Source organism: Erinaceus europaeus, chromosome 17 (assembly GCF_950295315.1).
Source record: "Erinaceus europaeus chromosome 17, mEriEur2.1, whole genome shotgun sequence".
NCBI lineage: Eukaryota > Metazoa > Chordata > Mammalia > Eulipotyphla > Erinaceidae > Erinaceus > Erinaceus europaeus.
The window spans coordinates 80,960,520-80,971,842 of NC_080178.1; the positions used below are offsets into that span (position 1 = coordinate 80,960,520).

General features: G+C 51.3%; 1 protein-coding gene across 6 annotated transcripts in view; it reads left to right on the top strand.

Moving 5' to 3' along the window:
• Positions 1-10,609, top strand: part of SBF2 (SET binding factor 2) — a 277,867-nt gene extending 267,258 nt beyond the window's left edge. For all 6 annotated transcript variants that reach the window (XM_060177188.1, XM_060177191.1, XM_060177192.1 and 3 more), the window contains 7 exons: positions 1,665-1,792; positions 2,921-3,154; positions 4,157-4,261; positions 5,493-5,686; positions 6,252-6,339; positions 7,195-7,326; positions 8,994-10,609. In XM_060177188.1, coding sequence (XP_060033171.1) covers positions 1,665-1,792; positions 2,921-3,154; positions 4,157-4,261; positions 5,493-5,686; positions 6,252-6,339; positions 7,195-7,326; positions 8,994-9,092 — 980 coding nt within the window. In that variant the 3' untranslated portion in view covers positions 9,093-10,609. The remainder of the gene's footprint in view (positions 1-1,664; positions 1,793-2,920; positions 3,155-4,156; positions 4,262-5,492; positions 5,687-6,251; positions 6,340-7,194; positions 7,327-8,993) is intronic.
• The last annotated feature ends 714 nt before the right edge of the window (positions 10,610-11,323 follow it).

The following is an 11,323-nucleotide window of genomic DNA, read 5'->3' on the forward strand; positions in this document are numbered from 1 at the left end:
GCCAGTATTTACTGCTGTTTTCATTTTAAAATAATGAAATCAGGAAATAGTGCTTTCCGGGACTTGCTGATTGTCTAGCATGATACTTCATACTTCTGGTAGTGGAGACACTCTCCTGAGACCGTTTCCATCCTGCTTACACTTCCTGGCCTGTGTTCAGTGTACAGCTGTCGCCCACACGTCATTGTCAGAACCTTCATTACTCAAGCAGCCATGTTTTGGGTTACACTGGAGTCATCTGGGAAGTTTATGTCTCCTCACACGTGTGTGGTCTCACTGCTCTGGCCTGCACTGCTTTTTATCCGGGAAGAGAGAGACAGGGAGAGGCAGGCACCACAGCACCCGTCTGCGTGTCCTCCCGGTGAGCCGGCCCTTTGGCCCTTGGAGAACTTGCCAAATGCCTCGTGTCTAAGCCCGGCCTCGGAGATTCTACTTTAACTGGTGGAGGCAAGGCTTTGGCACCGGCCATCTTTCTAAAGCCCTTCAGTTTTCTAATGTGTGGCCAAAGCTTGGAGTTATTGCACTGCACTCTCAATTAAAAAGTAGAAAAGTGGTCCAGGAGGTGGCACAGTGGATAAAGCGCTTGACTCTCAAGCGTGAGGTAGTGAATTCAAGCCCCAGCAGCACATGTACCAGAGTGATGTCTGATTCTTTCTCTCTTTGCTATCTTATCAATAAAAAAATAAAATCTTTAAAAAAATAAATAAGTAGAAAAAAGGGAGTCGGGCGGTAGCGCAGTGGGTTAAGTGCATATGGAGCGAAGCGCAAGGACCGGTGTAAGGATCCCAGTTCAAGCCCCCGGCTCCCCACCTGCAGGAGAGTCGCTTCACAGGCGGTGAAGCAGGTCTGCAGGTGTCTGTCTTTCTCTCCCTGTCTTCCCCTCCTCTCTCCATTTCAGCACCAGAGGAGTTCCAGAGGTCTCTCCCCTCTCTGAACTAATTGTCCTAGTGCCACCTCCCCCCATGCAACACACACACACACACACACACAAGTCCATGAAGGGGGCCGGGTGGCAGCTCACCCAGTGGAGCAGCATGTGTCACGCGGTGACCTGGCTGCAAGGCCGTGTCTCTAGCAGGGTAGGAAGCTCCGTGAGCAGTGGAGCAGTGCTTCAGGTGTCCCCCATCTTTCTCCCTCCCCCACACCCCCACCAGGAAGACGGGAAGAGGCCAAAAATGGCCACCAGTAACACTAGAGTTGTGCAAACACTCGACCCCAGTGATAGTCCTGGGGGCAAAAACAGAAAAAAAAGGAAAAAAGACCAGGAAAGAAACCCATGGGTCCTTGACCACCACTGAGGGACACGCACAGACCGCACTCTAGTATCAGGCATGTTTGTAACTGCTCTCAAGTCACTCAGTCTTTCCAGTTTCTCTTACAGGTATAGAGGTCTTCAGCACAAACCCCTGGGAATCTGGATGTGGTGTGGGGTGGACAGATGTTTGGGAACAAACAGCGGCTTGCTAACTCCCTGAGAGCCGTAGCAGGTGTTTCCCTTCCATTTGGAAGTTTCCGTAAAGCTTTTGGGTTCACCCCATCTCGATTGTTGCTGCTGTTTCAGAGCAGAAGAAACATTCTGCTTTTCATCTGCTCTCATGCACCACTCTTTCAGTCGGACTGTTGACTTTTAACATTTATTTTGTTGAATGTCTTTGGACTTACAGGAACTTTATTTGATGATAAAGGAGACAAGCACGCCAAAAAAGGACTTTGTATTTGGGAGTGTATTGACAGGACACACAAGAGGAGCCCTGTTTTCTTTAATTATTTATATTCACCGGTGGAAACGGAGGTACATTAAGAAACGTTTGTCCCCCTTTCTGAATATTTTGTGTTAAAAGTTTTCCTTACAGAAAGAGAGAGAGAGAGAGCTTTTCAATAAGTCATATGGCTAGAAGTCTCTGAGAGTTGAACGCACTGGCTTATGGTGGAATAGAGACTACACACCAAAATCTTAAACATAATTAGAGCATAGCAGGATAACTTCAAGAAAAGCAGAGCAAGGCAGTTTTCCCCAGGAATAAAGAACAAATAAAACTTTGAAACCTCAACAGGTTTTCTAAGCTTAAATGTCTAAAATACTTCATAAAAGATTTCTCGGGAGTCGGGTGGTAGTGCAGCGGGTTAAGTGCACGTGGGGCAAAGCGCAAGGACCGGTGTAAGGATCCTGGTTTGAGCCTCCGGCTCCTACAACAATAAAAGGGCAACGAAAGGGAAAATAAATAAATAAAAAGGTTTCGCAAAGTCTGTCTGTACCCAACTGTGGAAGAATCCCTCTGGGGTGGGGGTGAGGGTGTCTGGAACCCAGCTGAGAATGAATTGTTGGGGACAGCCTTGCTCCACGCGCATCTATGGAGGACAGACCCTGGACAGAGAGATCAGTTTAGCTGACAGCACCCCTTACATCAGGCCCAGAAGACCCCACACTGGCCGTCCTCCAGCCACACCCTCCTCCTAAGCTCAAGAACCAAGGGGCCAAGGGTACTTGCTTTGGTCTCTCTCTCAAACTGTACTCGAACCTCAAAATTCTTTGCCCAGTTTCAGGTTACTTGCCAGGCCACTTCAAGTCTGTCTCTCCAACCAGTGTCCTGAGGTCACCTAAGTAGAGCTGATCTGTGTGGGCTGGGGCGTCTGCATCCACATAAGTTCATAAGCCAAAGCCAGACTGGGAAGCAATAGGAATTAAACCAGAGAGTGAGAGCAGTGAGTCCAACAATTTCAAGCAGTCTGAGAAATGAGTATAGCCGTCATGCCATCAGGAAGTTCTGTTTGTCAGCATAGGCAAACAGAGCATTTTTATCTTACAATAATTAAATATGTAGCTGCAGTGTACACTGTTAACGTTAGGGCTGGGCTGCCTATGAGCTTGAGGCGCTCTGGGGTCAAAATCAAGCTATGACTTGAGAATTTCTTTAAACAGGCCCTGAAACCCAACATAAATATCTCCAACCTCCAAAAGTGGGATTATTACGTGGAGGAGACCCTGTCCACAGGGCCTTCATACGAATGGATGATGCTGACACCCAGGCACCTCCCCACCGAGGATTCTGAGCTCAGCGGTGGAGCTGGGCCCCAGAGTCTCAGGCGAACTGTGTGGCCCTGCTATGATGACGTCAGCTCTTCCCAGCCTGATGCTCTCACCAGCCTTTTCAGTGTAAGTCACATGTGTACACACATGCGTGTGCACACACACACACGCGCGCACACACACGTGCACACACACTCGCGCGCACACACACGCACACACACACACGCACACACACACACACCCCAGGCCACCACGGGCACTGAGCCACAGAGGCCTCAGAAGCCAGGCTGAGTCAGGACTAGCCTACACACTTCTCAGCACGGCTCAACATTCGAGGCGCTGCAGGAGCCTGAGGAAGCCAGTCTTGCTCCCACCACTGGGGGAGGGGACCATTCTCAGCTGCTGGAAAAAGGATCCTGACCAAGTGAGCTTTCAGGCTTCACAGGGAAACCAACAAGTGGTGTGATCTGCAGCTGTGTCAGGCCTAGGCTGGAGCTTTTGTGGACAGTTTTTCCTCTAGGTCGGAAGTGCGGGCAGCCTGCTGGAATAGTGCCAGTCACCTTCTGCAAGGAGTACTCTGCAGTGAGACCATCCACGCAGTGGCCCCTGCCAAGAACAGCAGACCTGAGGAAAGGCTAAACGCTGGTCTATGCCGGCAGTATCCCTTAGGTCTCCTGAGCAGGAGACGCACATCTCAGTGGAAACACTGACAGAGGCAGCCATCCTGCTCCCCAGCTCCCGTCAGAGGGACACCATTCCTCAGGCATTTCTCGGGTCATTCTCTCAGCATCTGGTTTACATCAGAGTTGAGGGGGTTCCTCTGTCAGGGCAGACTTTTCATCGCCTCAGCTATTAGAGTGTGGACACCAGCCCAGAGCTTGACCTTTTGCTGTGGCCATCAGATTTCCTCTGCGCTGGCCAAGGGTGAAGGTGTTTGGAAGACAAATTTTCTCTCTCATTATTTAAGTCACTCTGGTCACAGACTCTCAGGAATCACCTTTGCCACAGCGCAACCCACCAGTCAGAGCAGTACTTGCTCCTGGTCCGGCACAGCTGTGAGGCTGTGACTCTGGGGCACACCCGGACTTCTGTGGGATCTGACTTGTAAGAGTTTCAATGACTTTTCAGGAAATCGAAAGATTGGAGCAGAAGTTGAACCAGACCCCTGAGAAGTGGCAGCAGCTGTGGGAAAGGGTGACTGCGGACCTTCAAGAGAAGCCCCGAACACACCGTGTGAGTTGTGCGGATGGGCTCCTTGAGTTTTCTGAGGGTGCCAGGCCAGGTGAGGCCCAGGCGAGTGTGGCCAGAGGCAGAGTAGAAAGGGAAGGGTCAGACCCTGGGGACCGAGGGCAGAAAGTTCCAGATGACTGCATACTTTCTGAGCGGCTCACTTTACCACAGCGGCATAACACTTACGTTTCAGGGCCTCTATCCAGGAAAATTACTGGGTTCCTTTCTATCTCCGTCCTTCTGTGGTTTCAGCTGACCCTCTGCCATGAGTGAGAAGGGGAATTGTTTGCTCCAGAGAGATAGAGGAAACAGAAGGTTTTGTTTTGGGTTCTTAACACTGAGCCCTGCTCCTCTCTCATCTATGGTGGTGCCGGGGGTCGAATCCATAGACGTCGAAAATGACTGAATATGCCACTTGTTTGCTCGCCCCCCCCTTTCTGAGTCAGGGGCATTTATCAGGCACACAGTATGCACAAGGGAGGGAGTCGGGCTGTAGCGCAGCGGGTTAAGCGCACGTGGCGCAAAGCACAAGGACCGGCACAAGGATCCCGGTTTGAGCCCCCGGCTCCCCACCTGCAGGGGAGTCGCTTCACAGGCGGTGAAGCAGGTCTGCAGGTGTCTGTCTTTCTCTCCCCCTCTCTGTCTTCCCCTCCTCTCTCCATTTCTCTCTGTCCTATCCAACAGTGACAACAACAATAATAACTACAACAATAAAAAAACAAGGGCAACAAAAGGGAATAAATAAATAAAATAAATATATATTTTTTAAAAAGTATGCACAAGGGACAGTGGTCACACCCTGTTTGCCACAGAGGAGCGGTGTCCCAGCTAGGTAATGTCACGCAGTCAGCCCGCACCAGTCTGTCTGCAGTACAGAAGGCAGTCAGACAGCTGGTGCTCTGAACCCACGTCAGGGTGAGAGGGAGGCTGTCGGGCAGACGACGCAGAGGGTCCAGGAGAATAAACGTGGAGAAGCCTCTTTCCATCAGGTCCGCAAGCCAGCAGACCCGCCACAGGTGCAAACACACTTTCCCAACCAGTCCGCTGACAAGACATCAGTTAGGTCACTTCTGTTTTTCTAAGTGTAAACAAGTCATGGCTAAATGTATCTGCTTCTGTGTTCTGCTCGCTAGCCCAGTTTGATCTTGAGGTAAAAGTTTACGAGTGGAATCAGCAGGCCAGTCAGTCACTCAGACCTTTATGAAATTTGCCTCGTCCCTGTTCTGTCTCTCAGCCACAAAGATGCCCCTCAGGCTCTCCGGGAATCCTGTCTGCCAGCGTGCCTTCCTGTCAGAAGAGGTCTCTGCTGCCCCTCCCAGAAAGCAGCCCGGGGGAGGAGCAGAACGCCAGCATCTCCCCATCCAACGGAGTGGACCGGCGGGCAGCCACACTGTACAGCCAGTACACATCCAAGGGCGAGGAGCACAGGTGGGCGGGAGGGCCTGGTGCCCTGCCTGCGGGGCTGAGCACAGGCCCAGGAGTAGGCCAGGCTCCTGCAGCAGCCTCCGGGAATCCTGAAACGCCGTAGCTAGTTACTCATTGGACATGTGCTTGATGGTTCTTTGAGGAGGAAAAAAAAATCAAAATTATGACTAAAAACACTGACAGGAGCTTGTAGTTATTTGTGGTTGGGTCCAGACCTGCCGCCTCACATCTGCCTCTATGTAGTTTGGGGGAATTTGTGTCAGTCAGCCTTTCTCGGTGGCAAGCACCAGAAGTCCAGCTCAGGCTGAAGGTGATGTTCTCACACAGTTGTGCAGGTCGCCGTGTCCTCCTGTGGCACGCAGCAATCCACACAACACAAAGATGGATCAGACCCTCAAACTTTGCCAATCCTGTCAGGAAGGACCATCTCTCTTAATCTGAAAAAATTCCAGGGAGCACTCCGGCCCCTTTCAGGTCATCTCAAGGATATAGAGACTTAGCAGAAGCTACCCCTTTCACTTGTTAAATGAAAAATCAAAACCGATTGCCCTGCCATCATTTCTTCTAGGTCCTTTGAGGGAACTCTCTACAAAAGAGGAGCTTTGCTGAAAGGCTGGAAGCCTCGTTGGTTTGTTTTGGATGTGACCAAACATCAGGTAATACTGTCAGAGGTTGAAGAGACCACTTCTGGGGGTCGGGCGGCAGCGCAGGTGGTGCAAAGCACAAGGACCGGCGTAAGGATCCCGGTTCGAGCCCCCGGCTCCCCACCTGCAGGGGAGTCGCTTCACAGGCGGTGAAGCAGGTCTGCAGGTGTCTGTCTTTCTCTCCCCCTCTGTCTTCCCCTCCTCTCTCCATTGCTCTCTGTCCTATCCAACAACAACGACATCAATAACTACAATAATAAAACAAGGGCAACAAAAGCCTCCAGGAGCAGTGGATTCATAGTGTAGACACCAAGCCCCAGCAATAACCCTGGAGACAAAAAATATATATATTTTTGTAGTCTGAATTTCCAAAGATAAGAAAATAGGCATAAAAATGTTAAATTTGGGACCTGGCGGTGGCACAGCCACTTAAGCACCCATCTTACCAAAGGACCTGGGCTCAAGACCTCACTCCCCACCTGCAGGGGGTGCTTCAGGATGGTGAAATGGGACACTTCTTCCAGGACAGTTTAGAAAGATGCAGAAGCCATGTTCAGCGGGGAAGCAATTACAGAAGCCAGACCTTCCACCTTCTGCACCCCACAATGACCCTGGGTCCATACTCCCAGAGGGATAAAGAATAGGAAAGCTGTCGGGAGGGGAGGGGATACGGAGCTCTGGTGGTGGGAATTGTGTGGAGTTGTACCCCTCTTATCCTATGGTTTTGTCAGTGTCTCCTTTTTATAAATTGTTAAAAAAGCAAAAGAAAGATAAAGCAGACAGTACTGAGACCATTTGGAAAAGTCATGCCATTTCCTGCTCCTTGCCTCTCACGTTCACGCTCCATCTCTGTCCTCTTGGTTCCAGCTGCGCTACTACGACTCGAGTGAGGACACGGGCTGTAAGGGCCACATTGACCTGGCCGACGTGGAGACGGTCATCCCTGCCGGCCCCAGCATGGGAGCCCTAAAACACACGAGTGACAAGGCCTTCTTTGATGTAAGTCGCTCCTGTCTGGCTTTTCCTGGTGTAAAGAACCCGATGGTTCTTCACAATCCGCTACCTTCAGGCGTTAGTGGGCTTCCGAAAACACTAGTGACTGCAGATGGTTCAGTCACAGGCCCCCAGACGCCCCAGGTGTAGGACTGCTGCCCACCTGGACCGCGACACTCTGAACCCCAGCCTGCCCCTCTTGCCGCCATTGGCAAACCTTAGGGAAGGCTGCACGTTGCTTTGACACCTTCACGAGGTGCCAAGCCACATACGGAAGCAGATGCACCCTTTGAACATTGTCAGCTATTTCACTCACCATCCACTGTCGAAATCACGTGGTTTCATGTCCTTCACCCACAGAAGGCCGTCCGTGGTCACATGCTGATATGCGTCTGCCCTTCTGTCCGCAGGCCTTCAACGTTTTACAGGGCCACATCGTAGGGTCGTCTCTAGTCCCTGAAGCCAGGCAGAGCTTCATAAAGAACGTGGGTCATACTCCAGGGTGCTGCTCAGGTCTTAAGGCTGTTTTTCTTTTCTTTTCTTTTTTAAATATTTATTCCCTTTTTGTTGCCCTTGCTTTTTTAAATTTATCTTCTTGTTTTATTTAACAGAACAGAGCAATTTTTTTACCAGAACACTGTTCAGCTCTGGCTTATGGTAGTGCAGGGGACTGAACCTGAGAACTTGGAGTCTCAGGCATGAGAGTCTGTTTGCATAACCATTCTGCTATCTACCCTCCGCCCACCCTTGTTGTTTTATTGTTGTGATTATTATTGTTGTTGATGTCGTCGTTGTTGGCTAGGACAGAGAGAAATGGAGAGAGGAGGGGAAGACAGAGAGGGGGAGAGACAGACAGACACCTGCAGACCTGCTTCACCGCCTGTGAAGCGACTCCCCTGCAGGTGGGGAGCCGGGGGCTTGAACCGGGATCCTTATGTTTGTCCCTGCGCTTAAGCCGCTGTGCTGCCGCCCAGCTCCCAAGGCTGTTTTCTGACCTTGGGCTTCTAGTGTGACAGCATCTGAGAAGGAAAGAAAGGAACAGGAAAGAGATTTCCCTGAAGGGTACAGGAGACTTTTTTTCCTAAGACAGACACAGTAAGGCAGAAACAAAGAGCAAGAGGAAAGAGACCACAGCACGGAGGCTTCCTTTAGTGCAGCGGGGCCAGGCTCAAACCTGGGTCAGCACTGACAGCAGAGCACCGTCCGAGCCTCTCTCGCCAGCCCGGGGGCTTCCCTGGCACTTGCTGCTCTGACACAGGACGTGGCACGGCCGTGGCTGACCTCCTCCATCAGGGGAGACAGGCAGGACTGAGTGTTCCTCCTTGTCCTGCCAGTGTCTTTCTAGTGAGACTCTGACTTGAGGGGCTGCAGAGATGAGACACCTAGCGGCACAGCCGCTGAATCGCCACGTGTGGAGGCCCCAGTTCACGCCTCTGGCCCCCAAAGTCAGGAGGGAAGCTTTGCATGTGGTGAAGTTCTACAGGTGTCTCTCTCCCTCTGTCTCCCCCTTCTCTCTGTCCCTAGTATAATGTCACCTGTTATGTGAGGATGAAGGGGGAGGATGTGCAGGGTCCCTGGGGCAGTGTGGAAAGGAAGGTCCTGGTGATAGTGCTGCCTGTCTGCCGCCGTCAGGCAGCTCTGCCCTCATCTCTGGCTCTTCATTTGGTTTGTAGCTCAAGACCAGTAAGCGCGTGTATAATTTCTGCGCCCAAGACGGACAGAGTGCCCAGCAGTGGATGGACAGGATCCAGAGCTGCATCTCTGACGCCTAGAGGCCATGGTCTAGAAGAGGGGAAGGCCTCGTGCTGCCAGACAGGAAAGGAAGGGGTGCAGAAGTCTGGGGCAGCCGGGGTGGCACCCGGTCTGGGGCTCTCCCGCCTAGCCTCCCCGCGCCTTCTGCAGGTGCTGCGTCTGCCTGGGCTGAGTGCCTGTTACCCATGTCTGCACAAGAGCGTCAGAATCTCCCTGCATCTTGCACTAGAAGCTTCTAACCGGGACTTTGTTTAGGGATCAGAAGAACACTCCCTGAGCCAGCTGTGCTTTATCCCCACCGGGATCCTTCATGAAAATTAGATCCTTTCTGATCCCCGAGATCTAATTACCACAGAGACTTTTCAGACCAAAAAAAAATGAGAACACTCCCAACAATTATTTGACACTCCAACGAGAACAGGATTCCAACAGAGGCTCCTCCCTCTCTCGCCTGGCCTTGGACATGCCGGTCTCTCTGGTGCTCTAAAAGGTGCTTCCACAGTCCCTGCTCAGCGTGGGGCTCCCAGCTGACCGGCTGCACCCAGCGGCAGACGAGGTGAGCCCACAGCACTGCCTTGCTGGCTAGACTGTCGGGGGAAGACAGCACAGTGGGCAGCCCAGAGCACGCAGTGCTGCGTCCACACACTGAATTCTCCGGCCAGAGAACATGAGGCCCCAGGACCCTGCGTCCCTGTGTATTCATTCTGCTGCTGCCCGGCGGCTTACGCAGAGCCACACGCACAGAGGGAGCACTAACCCACCACACGAGCACCTGCACTGAGCTCCTGGTGAACAGGTGTGGGGAAGACAGAAGCCGTCTGTCCATGACATGTAGCACCTGTGACAGGGGCCGCATGAGACCCACAGTCGCTGTGGCTCGGGCACTTGGCACTCTGCACCGCGGCACTCACACGGCCCTTGCGTCTGCTTTGTGGCCCAGAGAACACCGGCTGTTCACGCGGGAACCGGAGCAGCATCTCTGCACGGCCGCGGCAGCTGGCTGGAGTTCCAGCTAGCTAGACCATCGCGTTGTTTTTGAAATGTTAATATGTCAAAAAACAAACTAATATTTCAGAAATATGTATATCTGATTTCTACACCCTTGTTTTTCAGATAGTCTGCTAATTTAATAAGATTAACTAGACTGATTTGTACGGTTTCACTAAATGATTCCCTTTTTAAATAACCAAAAATCTTTGTAGGTTCGAAACAGACTACACGTTTGAATTTAAAGTTACCTACACACTAGAAAACAGAACTGTGTTAATATATAAAAACTTGGGGGATATTAAGAATGAAGGATTTTTTTTTCTATCATTTTCATTTTATAAATTTCCACCTGTGGAAAGGTTTTTGCACATTATTTGTACTTTGTATATGAAATAATTTTTTGTACTTGTAAGATATGAAGCCCACTGTACCTTGAGCTCTCTTAGACCATATACAATGCTCCTCTCATAACTGGATTCTTTTAACTCTCCTAAAAGTGTCATTCCATTCACTAGCCACCTTGAATTAAATCTGTTTCTTAAGAAAACACACCCCTTGTTTACCGCGGGATCAAGTTCATTCATGCAGGACTCACGCGTGGGACTGAACACAGAGGTAAACACAGCCTGACCCGGTCAGAGTCTGGGCAGGACCGAGACCACCACCCCATGCCCTTGGTGAGCTGTGTGGAACTGAGTAAGCCCCTCACCTACCCTGGCTCAGTTTTACTAACTGTACTTAGTGGCTTTTGGGGAGGGCAAAAATGTACGTATGTCATCATTTTAGGCAGGAAAAGTGGGACTCTAGTTGTGTACCAGTTATTTCTGTTTCAGAAGAAATTGCTAAGCAGCACAAAGGAGCGGTTTCAGTGTTGCTCTTGACTCCTGCACTCGTCGTGAAGGGCAGCGGCCCTCTGAGGGCCCCGCGCCTCGGTGTGCATTCATACCGGGTTTGTCTCTCCACACAAGTCGACTCTCCAGCTGTTTCGTAGAAGCTGAGTAACCCCATCACTACAAAGAGTGGCAACCAGAGCTATGTTTCAGCACACAGTAAAGCAGTATTGATGCAGACAGACTCACAGCAGCACTGGCAAATAGATAAAGAAGATGAGCCTCGGGGAGTCGGGCGTTAAGCGCAGGTGGCGCAAAGCACAAGGACCGGCGTCAGGACCCCGGTTCGAGCCCCCGGTTCCCCACCTGCAGGGGGGTCACTTCACAGGCGGTGAAGCAGGCCTGCAGGTGTCTGTCTTTCTCTTCCTGTC